The sequence below is a fragment of the Leptinotarsa decemlineata genome, unplaced genomic scaffold (genome assembly GCF_025532065.1).
Source record: "Leptinotarsa decemlineata unplaced genomic scaffold, Ldec_3_MD MMD2_tig00004307_RagTag_RagTag, whole genome shotgun sequence".
In the NCBI taxonomy this organism is placed as follows: Eukaryota; Metazoa; Arthropoda; class Insecta; order Coleoptera; family Chrysomelidae; genus Leptinotarsa; species Leptinotarsa decemlineata.
The window spans coordinates 4,684,740-4,703,173 of record NW_027412606.1 but is presented as its reverse complement, the minus strand read 5'-3'; the positions used below and the strand labels follow the sequence as shown (position 1 = coordinate 4,703,173).

The 18,434-nt window shown below is 37.1% G+C and overlaps 2 protein-coding genes across 5 annotated transcripts in view; one reads left to right on the top strand and one right to left on the bottom strand.

Moving 5' to 3' along the window:
* Window positions 1–18,434, bottom strand: part of LOC111513245 (purine nucleoside phosphorylase) — a 49,917-nt gene that overhangs the window by 26,881 nt on the left and 4,602 nt on the right. The window contains exon 1 of one of the 4 annotated variants that reach the window (XM_023169414.2): window positions 5,240–5,407. The exons of 2 other annotated variants lie outside the window; for them this stretch is intronic. In XM_023169414.2, the coding sequence (XP_023025182.1) occupies window positions 5,240–5,385 (146 nt within the window). In that variant the 5' untranslated portion in view covers window positions 5,386–5,407. Of the gene's footprint in view, window positions 1–5,239; window positions 5,408–18,434 lie in introns of those variants that run through there. One more of the 4 variants, XM_023169415.2, reaches the window with a different exon arrangement.
* The window catches only part of LOC111509513 (beta-1-syntrophin), a 306,745-nt gene continuing 302,643 nt past the window's right edge, over window positions 14,333–18,434 (top strand). The window contains exon 1 of the mRNA XM_074178803.1: window positions 14,333–15,353. Coding sequence (XP_074034904.1) covers window positions 14,876–15,353 — 478 coding nt within the window. The 5' untranslated portion in view covers window positions 14,333–14,875. The remainder of the gene's footprint in view (window positions 15,354–18,434) is intronic.

The following is an 18,434-nucleotide window of genomic DNA, read 5'->3' as shown; positions in this document are numbered from 1 at the left end:
TTCATTGATTCCAGTGGCGCATTTGCTTTTTCAGCTGCTGGAAAACCCGGAAAAACCTGCAGCACCACACCACTTGAAGATCTTGATCTACCAATGTTCTCTCTCTTATAAAACAAAATGTAGGGTGTCTCCAGAGGCTTTTAATCCTAAGGAACAAAAAAAGGACTCACAGTTTCAGAGAATGAAAGTACGATTTAATAATTTTCAATCGTTTTGGAAATTATAGGAAACACTGATATTTCGTCAATATTCAAGGTTCTTATAAAGTAATCTTCAAATTCTCAGAATATTTCTTACAGAACTCAACGATTTATGAACTATTGGTCATTTGAATAGATATTACTTTAATTCTAGCGATCATTATTGATAACAATAATCCATTTCATGATCATGAAATTACCCCAAGCTGAACGACACCCTGTATGAAAATCAGATTCTGATAGTCCATTAAAAGTTTATCTGGCAAGTGTGAACTGATTTCCAATATTTTTTCAAATAAATATACATCTTGCAATTTCGTTCACGAAAGTGTGAAGTTTCAAGTTATATGCAAAAGATGAATGACAACATTCCAAGTCATTTGTCCGGTCATTGACGAGTACAGTAATCAACAGAGGTCGAAGGTTCGAACCCTGCAGAACTCCCGAATTCCAAAGATATGGAGAGGAAGGGTAACTTTTGTAGAAAACCAAATTCACCATCTGCGGTCTGAGAGTACGAAGAGAATAGATTATTAATTGCGTAACTGAAACTGATTTGGTTTGATTTATATGATAGAATTGAGAGGTCGTCGATACGGTTCAACGCTTTGGAGAAGCTCATGTATATAACATTAATATGACCTTCATTATCAATACTATCAGAAATAACTTGTTCAATGACATTTGAATTATATGCAGTTGATCTCTAACACACCAAACCATGTTGACGAGGTGAAATAAAAGGTCTCTGACATTTCGAAGGTATCAGAAAAATCAAAATGAGCCTATATTTTTCAGTAATATCCCAACTCCAGGACATGTCACTGAAAATATCGATAATTGAAAAATATAAAAAGCACCATGTGGAAGTTGAAGAGTTTAAACGGGTGATTTTTTGTTCGTAAATGCTACGACCAAACATAAACCAACTAAGAACGTTCTGAGTTTTACGTTTGAAACTATGAATCTATCACATCGGTCGATTGAGACAGTGAACGAAGAACCCACGTCGAACTGACCAGGTCTGCAGGTTTTTATACTTGACGTTTCGTCTGCTACTGCGGCAGACATTATCAAAACGATCGTCTTGTTGCGATGCGCAAAATGAAAAGGGTCCTGGTGCATCAGTACTTATAAGTAAGGACTAGGAGTCGAAGGGCAGACTGCTCTTGTACCTAATTGGTATACGACCCATTTTCAATCATAGGGAGAATCTTTGGGTTACGAAGTGTCAGTATCTATATTTTGTTGATATTCTAGCTCTCTTTCTCACGATTGAAACTATCTTTACGTTTATGTATTTCTATGTTCTCTCTAAATAGCAACGGATAGTACCCTCTGGTTTTATCAAGAACTTGCGTACTTTCGAAGGCAATGTCATGGCTGCTTCTGACAGAGCGTGTTTTGCAACTGACGATTTATTTGATTGGCTATAGCGGCAACTTCTTTCATGGTCTTGACTGAGCATGAAAGCATATTCGCAGCAGCATATTCCTGTAGTGAAAGCAATGCTAAGTGAAAGCTGATGGGATATCCTAGTTGACAATTGAAAAAAATCTGTAGTTACCATGTATATTCGAAACAGCCTTATGTTAAAACACTGTATTGGAGTCTGAAACTCTGCTAGAAAATTGAACGATCTAACTTTCCTTATGGGTGAGTTCATTCCATTTGGAACGGAGGTGAAATTTCTTGGCATTGTCTTTGATAAAAAACTCACCTGGAACGCTCACTTAGAAAAAGTATTACACAAAGCCAGACTGTTTGTATGGACATTTGTGGTAAAACTTGAGGTTAAGGTCCCAAACAAATCCATTAGATTTATGTGATGATTGTCAGACCCATTATCACTTATGGTGCAATTGCCTGGTGGCCGAAGGCTTTACAAAAAATGGACCAGGCGAAGCTCTCTGGCTTACAGAGACAGGCTAGAAGTGCTGCCATTAGTTCCACACCGGTAGCCGCCATGGATATCCTTCCAGATCTACCACCTCTACACATTTTTCTGGAGAGAGAGGCTAGATGGACTGCATATAGACTTGATTCAATGCAGAGGGCAACAGACTGTTGGTTAACACTGGAAGTCACAGCATTCTGGAAATGACTTCTGACTTTATGACTCCAACTGTCAACTACGAACTGCTTTATAAAGTACTGTTCCCGAGTAGAGGGGACTGGATCCTTCGAGAGAAGGAAATATTAAGAGCAGATAGTTGTTGGTTCACAGATGGATCAAAAACACCTTCCGGTTCTAGTGCAGATGTTTTCAGTCGCAGACCCAGCACAGATATATCAACCTGCCTAGGAACCTATGCGATTGTATTTCAAGCGGAAATTTATGCTATTGAATTGTTCGCGGAGAGACTGGAAGAATCCAATCTCATACCTCAAAAAAAATATTCTCGGACAGTCAAGCCTACCGAGCAACGTCTAAATTGATAGCAATTTGCCAAAAATGACTCTCCTCGATAGGAAGACTCAACATATTGTATCTGGTCTGGATTCCTGGCCATACTGGCCTGGAAGGCAATCAGACTGCTGACTCTCTTGCAAAGGAGGGTGCTGCAAGCAGCTTCATCGGACCAGAACCTGTCATTGACATCGCTTTAGGCTTTGCCAAACAAAGATTGAACATCCGGATTGCTAGAAGATTTATGGACTTCTGGCAGAATCTTCCAGGATTGGGTCACTTCAAGGCGTTTATTCACCCTTCGAAGCTTGCTACCAAATAGTTGTTGGACTAGAGCACGGATGAACAACGATGTCTAATAGTCCTTCTTACATTTGAATCATCACATGCAGAGACTAGCTCTGCTCTGTTTGGAAAATGATGAAACAGCAGAGCATATACTTTGTGCCTGCCTCGCTGGGGACCGGTTTTTAGAGTTTGGCAGAGCCGTACTCTTACCATCTGACGTGAAAGACCACTCACTATTCAAACTATCCGGCTTCGTTAAGAAGCTGGGCTTATTTGGTTGAGTATGAATAGATGTGAGCCACAATAAACCCTTGCGGGTTGCGGTGGAGGGTAGAATAGACCCACTCACTTTGGACCTAACGTAACCTAACCTAAGCTGAAACTCTGTTACGAATTTGTATGTAGACTCATCAGAAGACAAATTCGCTGAAGGAAAAAAATCAACAACCCTGAACGCGCCAACGCCATATTCAGCAAACCTAATGCATAATATGACCAGTTACTTGATGAGAATCAATAACACCATCTATGAATGAAACGGATTCATGAAAACTAACCAACTTAATACATTGAATTCAATTCTGCAAAAGTTTTCAAAAATATATTGTTTCACATATACGCTCAAGGTGGAATTTTATTTTTCAGAAAAATTTCGCAGGGGCGCCAAATCTGGTAAAAACGATGGCCGAGGCATGATTGTGGTGTTTATTTTAGCGATGCAGGATTTTGAGGTGACTCTTCAAATATTTTGTTTTTTTTTAAATATTTTGAATGTCATCGGGTTCTCTTAAATGTGTTGCTTGAGGATCGGTTTGAATTTACCTAATTTTTTCATTTTTTTCAGGTGTGTTGGGAGAAGATTGTATACTTTGGGTCCGAAAAAGAAAACTAATCTTTGCGTATGACTTTTTTTAAAGAGCGGAATTTTTATATGCAAGTTTTCGACTGATCTTGTCGTTTTGTGAGCGATAAAACTAAATTTCTGAATATTCAAGAACATCCATATCAAACAGTGGTAGCTGTATAAGGATTTAGTTTCCCTGTATAGCTGTTCCAATGGGAAACGTGTAGCTCTTTTGAATGCAATTTTTACTAATGAATTTTGGGTTGTTTGTAGGCAGTTGATGGCATTATTGAATGCTCCTCCCCACACAACAATACAATACCTGAGAATAGCTTCTGCCAAGGAATTATATAAAATTAATATATTTTTTCGAGAGAGTATTTCCCTAAAGTTGTAAGAATTTATAACTTGGGAAATGTGTTCTTTCCACCTCAGATGTTGGACAATAACTAGGTACACCTAGATAGTTTATGGACGTTGCACATAAATTTTGTCTTTTTTAAATTGATACTCTGTAGGTTATTGTTGAACCAGATTTTTAATTTCTGTAGGTTTCACTAACTCAATTGAAGATATTGTGCCAACAGTCATCTCTGAATATTAGCGCTGTGTCATCAGCGTAACAAATGATATGGCTATTGAAATTTTGTATTTGGGATAAAGCGTTAATGTATATAAGGAACAGAATTGGACCCAAAACTGTTCCCTGTGGAACACCAATATATATATTTAATGGTCCAATGAGTTGGTACCCGATTTTAGCTATAAAATCTATTATGGCATTTTATGATATCCATTAACAGTGAGCAAAACTTCGACATTTCATCGAACTCAGCGTGCATTTTTGGTCTTGGCCCCAGTGGACTCTTCCATAGGGCTGATTGGACTTTGGTTTCGATGTCATAATCATATACTAACGATTCGATGCCCGTTATGACCCCTTTAGGCAAATCTGGAACGTCGTTGACGTCATTTAACAATTCCTGAGCGATGCTCATGCGACAGTTTTTTTGGTCAAAATTCAGCAATTTTGGAATGAACTTCGCTGTATCACCCTTCATGCCCAAAATTTCCGAAAATATTACATAACATGAGCCAGACGATATGCCAACATCCTCAGACACTTCTCTAATAGTGATTCGACGTGCCTCCATAACAATTGTCTTCACTTTCTCAACATTTTCAGCAATTGGTGATGAACTGTTTGGAACTTTTGGTGTAGTAATGAGTATTACTGGAGTTTTTTCGCCACACCGAACCGTTATTTTAACACCTCTACACGTGTTTCGATCACCAAGTGATCATCTTCAAGAGGAATAAATTCTCAATCTTCCTCTTGAAGATGATCACTTGGTGAACATGTTAGTCTTCCTTTGAACTATTTGATAATTTTGCGGTACAAGGTTTATTAAATTTTAGGATAACTTGAAGAAATATGTTAATTTCGATAAGAATAGTCCTATGAAATTGAATCACCATCTGAGTTTGTGCACTCACCCATTTTTGTCTATGAGAAAACTGGATTTCTTGTGGAGATCATCATTTGGTGATCCGATGGAAATTTTCTCTGATATTTTATTCGAGTTTTCCTCTGCTCTAGATACACCTGTTGTTTGTTGTGCAAGTTTGCAGCGACAAGACATATTCCACTCACTTGAACAATTAATTCACGACAAATTTTGAAGTTTCAAAGTGTGTCAAATTGACATGAAATATGAATTAACTCACCTACGCAGCTCATTGAATCATACTTCAAGAAGTTGCGAAATGTGATAAAATAATTGTGTTTCAAATAATGGAAGTTTTGAATCACTTTCGAAGACCGTCGACAGAAATTTAACTTGGAAATAGATAAACTGTTCATCGGAAAGCATTTACTCGAAATACTTTGGAAACGAAGAGAAATTTGGAAACAATCAATAATTTCTTGACTGCACCAACCTCGGAAATAACTCTCCATTTACAACGATATATATGTATCTGTATCTGTAGAATAGAGAGGGTGAGTGTAGGCCCACAGCACACCTAGGTCATCGTCCATCCTGTCCTTTCCAGGAAGGTGGACAGTTCACTGGGAGACATTTCCTTTATATCGGTAGGTGTAGGCCAAGATTCGCCGAACACACAATCTCTTATTGACGATAACTCTGAATACTCGCATAAGACATGCCTGACAATTTCATCTTCCTGTTCACACATCCTGCATAGAGGTGTGTCCACTAGCCCCATATTAAGGAGGTGTTTCCCTAGTTGACAGTGGCCAGTCAGAAATCTTATTGTTAAGCGTAGATTTTTCCTGGTCATTGCCAAACATTTCTTCGGCGTCAGGCTGGTTCCGGCGTTTGGCTGGTTCCGCAATTGTCGAAGTCATGAGGCCGTAGGTGCCACTGGGCCCTAAAATTCTTAGTCCAGTCACTTCCTTGTCGGAAGAGTCGGCAATGCGAGTACCTTCACTCCTGTCGTGCTCTTTAATACACCTCAGGATAATGTTATCATCTACCGAGGCTTTGGCTGAATCTTGGTGGCACCCTAGTACTAGTCCAGAGGTAACACGTTGTCTGTTCAAGGCTAATAGGGCTTGTCTGCTGTGAGTGCAGATTGTTATTCCCCACTTAATCCTTAGGCTTTGTGATCTGGAGTACACTCCACAACCTGAGCCTTCTTTGGTTTTTGAGCCGACTGTATATATGCGTATTTCATTTGTAGCATCTGACTCTGTGTTCTGTTGCATTTGAATTTTGTAGGGTTTATTAAACACAAACCTGGGTTCAATTGCAACACTGGTTGCCTGCCGCAGAGGTTGCGCAGTAAGCGCTTCTCGCCATTGGCTCAGCCTCAATTGACCCATTCCTACTTCGAGGTTCACACCAGTCGTGCGCAATCGTAACATGGTCATTAACGTAACCTCCTTAACGTACAGGTCCAGAGGGATCAGACCAGTAATTGATGCCATTGCCGATATCTATATATCAGAAATAAATTAAGATTGTAGCCAATGAGCACTAACTAATATTCATTGTTGCATGATGTTTGGGAATTGATTTTGGCTGATTCAATTTCTAATAATGCTACAACCTCCATTTAAATTGTTTTATGTTTCTCGAGTCGAAGCACGTATCACATTTTGGTGTTGGTCAAGCATCACCATTAGTTCAAACTTCTCATAGTGTCTTCGGATTTCTGATTTTCTGGAATTGGGTAGACCAGTTTCAAATGTTGCCGTCCACATCTGAGGTACAAACTTTCATGATTCTTTCTCTTTGCGATCAGAAAAGCAGTTTATTTCAATGAAACATCCGTATTTTGAAGGATTTGTTTATGACCTATATCTGTCCATGTCTAACGTTCATTTTCTCTTACTCCTTCCTGATTTTTTTAGATCCTCTAACACCCTGAACTCCTGGAATCTTGGATAATTTGATACAAGAGTAGAAGGTACCTCTGCTTATTTTTTCGCTACTCTTGTAGTTTTATCTGGTGATTTTTCACGTCCAAAGATATAATAGATAGTATTCTCACGTGCGAGTGGACAGTTATCACAATTTTCAATTCGAATATTTCGACGATTATTGTCGTCTTCTTCACATCAATACTTTCCATTCAGTTAGGTCTTCAAGAAAACAAGAATGATCACCCAAACGTTATATTCAAAAATTATGAATACAGAGTAATGTATTTTTGAGCCATGAGAATACTACTATTCGTTTTTGTTTCTATTTTCTGAATTTTTGTTCTTTCATTTGATAGACAGCTTTCTTCATCTTCGTGTATTTGGTGTCGCAAATGCTTTACGTTGATTGTTGTCTTTATTTCCAATTCGTATTTCCTGTTCTAGCAGCTTTGCCTTCAAATCGCCCATATTCAGATCATCTTCGTTGGCTCTCATATTTCTTGTCAAGTACCCATATTGAACAGGTCAACCTAGTAGGTTTGATCGAAGTAAACGATATTGTGTACACTTGAAGTTGGCGGCACTCTCAAAGGCAGAAAACCAATATATAGAAATGAACCTGCTGCAAACTAGTCCACGTGGACTGAAGAATTGGCAGTTCGTATTGAATAGTATTCACTCAGTTTTATGATTGGCTGAAGAGTGATAAAATTAAATTTGAAGTCATCTTATGGTGACGTATAGAAATCGGGGATGGTTATCGCCGTCGTGTCGTCAATGTTCAGTTCAGGAACTGATCGCGATATGAGTGTTGAAATTCGATATTGGTGCAGTTTTTGTTATCTGTTCAGAATGTGGCATCCTTGGACAAGTACTAATAGTAATAACAAGTGTAATAACAACGCATGCTTTTTCCAGAGTAGTGATTCCAATAGCGATGGTGAACAATGCCAAAAAGAGATACCAGTGAAGATTCGGATGCATTTGAATTTCGAAACACAGAGAGCATGTTTCAATGTATATAAGAATCTACATCTCAAGTTTGGTTTCGAGGGAAACAAACTATAACAAGCAACATCAGATTTGACAGAAATTTCTTTCTCAACTGTACGTGAAATAGTCAAAAACAAATCTTATGAACGCAAGATGTGATGGAATACTTCCGGCCATAACGTGAGCTGCTGTGACAAAACTCTTCAGAATTGGATAAAGAAACTAGGATTTAGATTCAAAATAATAAACAAATGTCAAGCAGTTATGGAAAGCAGAAGAATAGTGGAATTTCGTAACAAATACTAGAACAAATAAATATATATATATATATATATATATATATATATATATATATATATATATATATATATATATATAGACAAGAACAACGGCAAATTTTTTATTTGGACAAAACTTGGTATGACACTCAGGACACAGTTACGAAAGGGTGAACTGATGGTTCGAGAATGTGTACGCTTAACATGTCTGCAAACAAAGGATCGCAACTAATCATTGTGCAATGCGAAGGAAGTAAAGGATGGGTTTCGGATTCTTTGAAATTATTTGTGTAAAACAGTATGTATCTCTCCCCGATACAGTTTAAATGATTTTGATTTAGTTCTCACAGTTATTGCAACTGAAGAATATTTATTCAGTTGAATATATTTATTGCGTACTGCAATGCGAATCAGTGTTCAAGAAGTATCCGTGACAGAGGTCCTTCAACAGACGCTTTTAGAAACTCACAGGGTAGAAAATTATTCAAAATATACTATTTCTTCATTAACGATGTGAACTAATTATGTTTTGAATGTATTTATGGAACTGATAAGAAAGTTTCTCTCAATCCTAACCACTGTGAAAACACGTTAATGATATCATATCAGTGTTTGTGTAATATATCGCAATCCGCTGGGGTCTTAATAAACATATCAGCCAATGAATTGACAAATCATTCATCACACAACTTTTTTTTTAGTTTTGGGGTCAAGGGGCCAGTTAGTAAAACAAGCCATTTAAATCAACTATCCAGATATTTAAAATTTTCCAGTTCGCACCGTTGAAGGACACAAAAGGAAGGATGATTTTCGGATATATTTTTGACCCTCCCGTAGTGTTGTTGCAGGGCAGATTACATCAAGGATTATTCTCTGGCTCAGCGCGTGATGCCTGAGCGGTTCATGAAACTTGCGGGGGTTACTAATTTCATAGCTTTCAACATCGCAGGTGGCTTGGCCCCCTCCTTCCTGGTGGGTGATATCATGCTCTGAAGGGATCATTTGAATGTGATATTTTTTGCGGAAAAAAATTCCCTCGTAGGACCGAACGACACGATTCAGGCCAAGGTTTTTCCGATGACCAATACTCATTATCTCATTGATGCAGTGGGGATGTCCACTGTGGCATAGATTGCTTTGCATTCAGCCTCATTTGTTCCAAAGAATACGATTTTGAAATAATGGGGTATTGAAAGTGGTGACGTCGAAAAGAGAAAATTTTTGCGGAGAATGTTGTTCAATTCATTGGTCAACTGCTAAGGGTTTTAGTTGACAGCAATGCCACATTTGATCTCAGTAACAGTTGAGAAGCTGAAGGACCTTGTTCCTTATTTATATTGCGACCGAATCATCAAATATTCATTTTCGCCTTTGAGTACCCTTTGGTAATCAAATAAAGGCACAAATGGAACAACATATTTCAACCTGATTGAATTATAAAAATACAAGAGAGAGTAAATACGAAACAGATATTCTTCAATTAACTTGATGGAAGGAACTTTTTTAGGTGAACTGTGGAAGGGTGAGAGTCTGGTGTAAATTGGTTTTGTCTGAGTATTTAGGTATGCTCGGTGAGGTTAAATTAATCTTAAGTTAAGTTGTTGCCTCCGGTGCTATACAGGGTGTAACTGAATAAGTGTAAAACATTTAAGGAGGTTGATTCCTCATCGAAAAAAAGATAGAATCTTTCATATAAAGAAACTTCATTGGAGCATCCCTTGTTAAGATACAGCCCCTCAAAGGCGGTACATAAAGTTTGTATAACATTTTTTTTCACAAGAACTGAAAAAATTACAATATTGAAATCAACCTGACGTTTTGTACTACCAAAAAGATACTTAGCTTACTTGGTGACCCCATGGTTGTGAGGGGTGGAAAACACAACCTCTGAAATTTATTTCCAATGTAACTTTTTGTCTTATTATTTGTTTACCATTTAAAAATTTACTTCCGATAGCCTGTTTCATTCTAAACAAAAAATGTCTCATGGGTTTTTTACCCAAAATTAACCATTTCGCAGCAAAAAATTATTTTACGAACAACTACAGAGATACATCGTCATAAATGCGAACTGGATTTATTGTTATTTTGTAGTTAATACCTGCATTAAACGATTAAACACAAGCAATTTTATATGCGGTTTATCGATATTCTTCGATCCAGTCATAAATAATATAGATAATTCACGAATTTTGCAATCATTTGCTTCCGTGGGCCGAAGAGTGCAATATCTTTAGGTTGAGAATTTTCTAATATATTAATTATAAAAAAATCATGACATGTCCTTTTGGATTTTTTGAAATGTATTTTCTGCTTTGAGGCACGAGGCCCTTTGCACCGCGAGGCCGTGGGCGGTAGCCCACACCGCCCACACCTTACGCCGCCTCTGTGCAGATGACATAGTTATCTTGGAAACCTGCAAATTTGTGACCACACTGTGCGATAGAGCGCAGGATGGGCTCAAAAACAGGAACATGGTGTAAGAAACACTAACTGTCGATTAATACCAAGGAGACTGAGATCGTCCTTTTCACCAGAAAAAGAAGTTTATTGGGCTTTAAACCTCTCGAAATCTTCAAAAGTAAACTAAACTTCTCTGACGAGGTGAAATAACATGGTAATACCCTCGACGAAAAGCCAACATGGAACTCTTACCTATAGACTAGAGCAAAAAGAGCATATGTGGTTTATGAGCAATGTCGGAGGCGAGTGGGATGCATATGAGGTCTTTCATCCCGTGTGGTCACCTGGATCTACACTGTAATAATAATAATACCTATGTTAACGTATGGCAGCAATGCAACATTTGGTCTCAGTAACAGTTGAGAAGCTGAAGGACTTTGTTCCTTGTTTATATGACGACCGAATCACCACAGCCCGTGTGGTCATCTGGATCTACACTGTAATAATAAGACCTATGTTAACGTATGTCATTGCATGGGGACCGGAAGTTCTACAAGCAACGGCCATCCAAAAATTATATCAAATAGAGCGATTGGATTTTTTAAACATTACAGGAGCCATGAGAACAACACCAACCGCGACAATGGAATTGATTACTAGTCTGGCCCCTCTGGACCTGTACGTTAAGGAAGTTTTGTTAATGGCCATGTTACGATTGCGCACTGTTGGTGTAAACCTCGAAGTAGGAATGGGTCAATTAAGGCTAAGTCTATCGCGAGAAGCATTTACTGTGTAACCTCTGCTGCAGGCAGACAGTGATGCAATTAAGCCCTACAAAATACAAATAAAACAGAACACAGAGTCAGATGCTACAGATGCAATACGTATATATACAGACGGCTCAAAAACCAAAGAAGGTTCAGAATGTGGAGTTTACTCCAGATCACTAAGCCTAAGGATTAAGTGGGGAATGGAAAAATACCAGAACTGGCTGGTATATCAATCGCCACAGAAGAAATAACCAGGAAATGAATTTCTGGCAAAAACATAATGAAATGAAATGCTTTATTCAAATAGGATACATCCTAATATACAACGATAGTAATGTTAACATTAATATACATATAGAAACAATAATACAAAAAAAAAGATCTACTTATATTTGTATATAAGTAGTATCACCTACGATAATTGAAAATACAAAAAAAATAAAAGATAAAAAATATCACATAATACCTTAATGGTCTCTTAACTGGTCTAATAAATTTCTTTTGAACAGAATAAGATTGTTAGAAGATTTTACATTTTCAGGTAGACTGTTATATTCAATAAATCCTTTGAACATTAATGTTTTAGTGTTGAATGTTTTTGTTTGATTATTTACATACAAATTATTTTTTATTCTAGTATTATTCTGGTGGATATGATCATTAAAAATTACAAATTTTTCAAAATATGAGGGTAGAAGGTTATGTAACATTCTGTAAATATAAATCATCGTTAAATATGTAAGCCTACTTTCTATAGATAACTATTCTAGAGTATTTAACATTGAAGATATATGGGTACTCCTGTCACATCTCAAAATAATCCTCATTGCGCGATTCTGTAGTTTTTGTAGTGTTCCCATTTTATTCAAATCACTTGTGTATAGAAGAGTGAGATAATATTCAAAGTGTGGTTGTATAATTGTCTTATATACAGTTATCCGTGATTGCATAGTTAAGTGTTGGGGTACTCTTGTGAAAAAATATAATTTCTTTAAAATTTATTTGTGTATGTAGGTGAAATGGTTATTTATTGATAGATGATTGTCTAACATGAATCCTAGATATTTTAATTCAGTAATGAGCTCAATTTTATCATTTTCTATTTTAATTTCAATTTGATTTAAATCTAATTATCTGTATTTAAACGGTGTAGTAAGTATCATAGCCTTTGTTTTGTTTACATATTCACATTCATTAAATTTGCTGATATCATTAATGTAAATTAAGAATAGTAATGGCCCCACAATACTTCCCTGCGGAACCTTATGGTCTATACTTATTGCTGTCGATACAAATTCAATGATTTTGGTTAACTGTGAGATAATCACTGATCCAATCAAGTACTTTTCTTTTAATGACATATTTTTTTAATTTTTTAATTAAAATTTCACGATTAACCGTTTCAAACGCACATTTAAGATCTAAAAATACTGCTACAGTGTACATGCCTTTACTCATTTTATCTTTCCATTCAGTAACTGTAAGCAGAAGTGCGGATTCCCATGAATGTCTGGCTCTAAAACCAGATTGGTTTGTGAATAGCATGTTTTTTTTTATTGAAATACTCCAACAGTTGTTGATATACTACTGATTCTAACAGTTTTTCAGCGCAAGGTAAAGTGTTAATCGGCCGATATTCATCACATTTTTTTGTGTTTGGAACTTTTTCGATAGGCGTAACTGTACTTGTTTTTAGATCATCTGGAAAACTACCATTTTGTAACGAGGTGTTGACAATATAACACCACACATGTCCAATTACTTCAAAACTACTCTTTATAATTTTGCTCGATAATGCATCTACTTGTGATCCTTTGTTTGCTAAATTGGATACAATTACCTTTACAATCCGCACTGAAAATAGACAAGCCCTATTAGCCTTGAACACACAATGTGCTACCTCAGGGCTAGTACTAGAGTGCCAACAAGATTTAGCCAAAGCCTCCGTAGATAATAACATTATCCTGAGATGGGTTAAAGGGCACGACTCTTCAGCCAAGGAAGCTGCTGGACTAAGAATTCTAGAACCCTGGGCGACCCTGAAAGCTGGCACCGACCAGGAAAAACCTACGCTTAACAGTAGGATTTCTGACGCTACTAACAACTAAGGAAACACCTCCGTATTATGGCAGGAGTGGAGACACCTCAATGCAGGATGTGTGAACAGGAAGATGAAACTGTCGCGGGGACAACTCTTTGGAAGGATTTACAATGGGTTACTTACAATGGAATGATTGTGTGGCTTTTGATGAATATTACGTTGATGAATAAAGCCAATCTTGAATAAAAAAAAAACGCATTTTCCTTCTTAGGCCCGGGACTTTCCAACCCGGCTGTTATAGGTATTGCCCATTTATTCAAGCTCTTTTCTTTCGTCTTTATTCCGTGGCGAAAGTTCCATAAATCGTATAAGTAGGGTATGTTTCCGAAAGCATTGGTATTTGATTTAAAATCCCGTTACTCTCACACTTATGCAATGTAAAGATATTCGCTGCTCAACCTATGGTTGAGGACGATTTTCAACTTGAGATACATTGATCATATGGTCTCTTCAAGATTGTGATTTTCATCGGCTGTTTTGGGTAAAACATAGAATAATAAAACTCATATATCATTTTTTACACCTTTGACTTCTTCCTCAGATTGTGCCAAAATTACAATAACGTTATATATAATATCCGGAGATAAGCTTGAGTTCAGTATAATTCTTAAAAACATTCCTGGTTTTTGAAAGTTAATACATTGTCATTTATCACAATGAAACAAATTGCAGCTCATTTTTGAACTCATTTCGTACTTGGAATTCAGTGCCTTTGAATATGAACCAATATTTTCAAATCCGTTCCAACTGAATATATCCTTATTTTATAAACACAAAGAATATATCTGTACAATATGTAGACAACACGTTAAAAAGCTTCTTCCACTCTCGCTAAGATGTCTCTGCAACATTCATATCCTCGTATTGTTAAGAAAAACCCCGAGGGACGCCCGTAACCTAGGCAACACAGGGGTTCAGACGCGCCGAATCATCGGTAAAATACGACTCCAACAATCTAAACATCACTACCACCGCACTGATCCGTAACCTAACAGCAGACAGTCGGCCAACCTGCCTCCAAAGCGATGTGATGGCCTTTGGGAATGCAGCGACGGTCAGTCTGGTCTATGACTTAAAATTCAAGCCCTCCGCCCACCTGCTTCTAGTCAGCTGATTCGTGTAATCATCGTAGTGCCAGGTGCGATTACGTTTTGTTATTGTTGACAACAGGCGGTTGTGACTAGTTTCAATGTGAAGATGAGTGACGAAGTGACTTCTCCCGGCTTTTTCGGACGTTCGGGTATTCTAGAGACTCATGTACGGGGGCAGTGGTACAGAGTTTTTGTTACTCTAGAAGACGATTATCTAAGCATAACATTAGACGAGTCGTATGAAAATACCACTACATTGAACGGTACTTTAAATAATAATATCGAAACTCCTAGCGGTCTAAGTGATACTCCGGATGTGCCGGATTCGGTGGCTAACCAAAAACGTTTGGTGCGTGTTATAAAATCCGAAAATAATGGACTGGGAATTTCGATTAAAGGTGGCAAAGAAAATAAAATGCCTATACTCATTAGTAAAATTTTTAAAGGGATGGCCGCTGACCAGACGGAACAACTTTACGTGGGTGACGCGATTTTGTCTGTCAATGGAGATGACTTGAGAGAAGCTACGCACGACGAAGCTGTCAAAGCATTGAAGAGAGCGGGAAAAGTTGTTGAGTTAGAAGGTGAGGTATTGATAGATGTAAACACGTGGTCATGACATTTTGATGGAAGTAAATTGGTGTTTGAATTCAGCGGCTGAGGAATATGTTTTTCTTCTAATGAGATTGTCGTAAATATACCTACTTGGATTTATTCTCGAAATGAATTAAACATGAGAATAGTATTTTCGAAACCATAATAAAAATTTTAGATCAACATGTGAACTATCGCAACCCTTTGAGGCCGCAATTATGTAAAAAAAAATAATTAAAAAATTCAGTTGCATATGATTATTAACACATTATTAAAAATATGTATATTGTTACTTTTTATGATTTGCCTTTGATTTAGCTCTAGAAGGGAGTGCTCATAGTCAGAACACTAGGCGGTGAAAACAATTATTTATTTCAAATATATAAATACATCTGATATATTTCAAAATTTATAATACTTTCAAAATTCAAATCATGAAATTATAAAACAACAAAAATTAATTGGCGCTCCAGGGCGACTTCATTGATTGCAGTGGCGCATTTGCTTTTTCAGCTGCAGGATAACCCGTAAAAACCTGCAGCACAACATCGTTTGAAGATCTTGATCTGCCAATGTCCTCTCTTGAACAAAATAAAATGTAGTGTGTCCAGAGGCTCCAATAAATTCAAGACATCGCCAGAACACTTAGTGACACGACTATCAAACTTAAACCAGTCTGTTTCGTCTTTGATCAAGGCGTAATAATGACCAGATTCCACGCCACGACCACAGTGAAGAACCCTGAGAATTCAGAGCAGTCCTCTTGTCCTAACGAGTATCTAGTGGACTTAAAGACTCCAGGAAATCGGTTGGTAGGAAAGATGATACATTCTTACGACACTGCAGCTGCATGAACAGGTGTTTGAGTTTGGTGAATAAGTAGAAAACATTCTCGTTCTCGTTCATCATTAAAACCTCATTCTTGAAATCCTTCGTCATGAACAACACTTGTAAAATGATATTCATTTAGCAGGTGTTTCCTAAATTATCTAATCCAATTTCCTTTCAATGATTTTCAGGACAACTCTCTACTGACTCGTAAGGAAGAACATGTTTCACAAAATCTGCATAAGAACTATTTCTCAAGCTGCAATCGATCCTTCCAAGTGATGGAGGGTTTCGTAGAGGGATCGATTCGGCTCTTGCTTCATGAAGCTCTTCCACTGAAAGATACATAAAGCAGTTTGTATCGGAGAGACATAATGCGACGCCACATCTGAAACAAATCAGTGTTTTCATGGAAAATTTTACAAAATATCATATTTGTCACCTAATACAATGCCATCTGGCCTTATGAGGCTCCAACTTAGTGCTACACAAGGCGCGTCTTCCTGGCTATCCATGGATTGGCATTTGAGAGCACCTAATTTCATGCGGCACCGTACATTTGAAATGATTTGATGTTGATGCTGTGGTCGATGGACGTACTCATTTGTTGGAATTTGGTTCAGCGCCTACCAATTCGAGTGCAACAGAAATAGGAAATAATTTTAGGGAAAATTGGCCCTGAGAATGTACCCTTTCTTTTTATGAAATGAAGGAATTCACAAGCGACACATCGATAAAATAAAATACGTCATGTGATCATTATAGTCCTTCACTAGTACAGGAAAATTAACCTCTTGAACGGAACCATCTTTATTCTTACGCGGAATAGAATCAGTTTTGGTAGGATCCAAATAGTTACTCAAAAAGTGGACTGGTCTGTTATCCATCCACTTTGGAAATGTCAGTCCATCTATGCTAACCCGGCAATCCCAATTGCCCCTCTTCAAGCGTTTATCGTCATTTGGCAAATCTTTCCTAACTTTCCTCGCCGTCCCACAAGCATACTTAAATCATCTCTGCTTGTGAACGTTTTTGCAGTTAGAAAGAGTTGAGAAAATTATCAAAGTAGAATGATATTCTTTTTCAACCAACTCTCTTGTCAGGTGATGAACAACTCTTTTACCTAGTTTTTTTCTGTTATCTGTCCTACTTTACTGACGAAAATCTGGGATATAATGTTTCAGCAGGTTTCGACCCTTGAATCTGATCATTGACTCGTCGATAGCCTGGCTTTTGCTGGGTTTCAGGGCATGCTTGTATGTTTCGGATAATATATCTGAAACGGACGTATTTTATAAAACTTGTCAAAATTGGCTGTATGTCTGCCTGGCTGTACTGAGTTATCATTGAGATGTATGTTCTATCAAGAACGATATAACGATAGCACTGACTTCTCAGGGCAGTGCAATTAGTCTTGCTGAATGACAATAGCGATGGTATTCGGTAAATTCGTCTTGGACTTGATACCAATGAGTCAACAGGATGTGATGCGAGTTTTTTAAACTTTTTTTCTGGTCAACCTGACCAAGCACGTAGAAAAATACCTTCTGAAAAATTATATACATATTATGCTCCATCCTGCGATTCTCATAATGAGTGGAGTCTATCTTAGATGAAGATAACGATGTAATTTAGTATTCTAAACTGTTTTTGCGATAAAGCATCGCTATTAAATTGATCAGCTACTACTCATAATGTAATTATCTATGTCAGAAACACAACATTTCTGATTATATTTGTATTGATATCTGAGAAATTATTAAAGATGATGAAATATATATTCAGGGTACTTATATCCTCTTATGGTTTATTTTATTTATACTAGAGATTATTTTTAGGAAAATTTTCAATTGATAAAAGGTGTACGTTCAAATTATGTTTACATACTGTCATTCAAGCATTTATTTATAATAAACTGTTCCTGGCGAATGTGTGGGCGTAGCTAGTTTATGATATTTCATTCAGACTACTATAATTTATTTAATTTTAAATTTCATTCCAATGTGGGTTGAGGATGATTGTGGAAAAAATGTAATAACTTATAATAGGACTGTATTATCAGAATGGAATAGAAGAATCCAAGCAATAATCATTCTGAAGGTTGTGTCGACTTCGAGCATAATGGATTATTATGTCAGTAGATTCAATTATAGAGCTATAAATCAATTGAAATTGTACCTTGAGGCGGCAAAAATGAAATAGGATGTAATATATTCCAAAATCCATATAGATATTAGATGAAA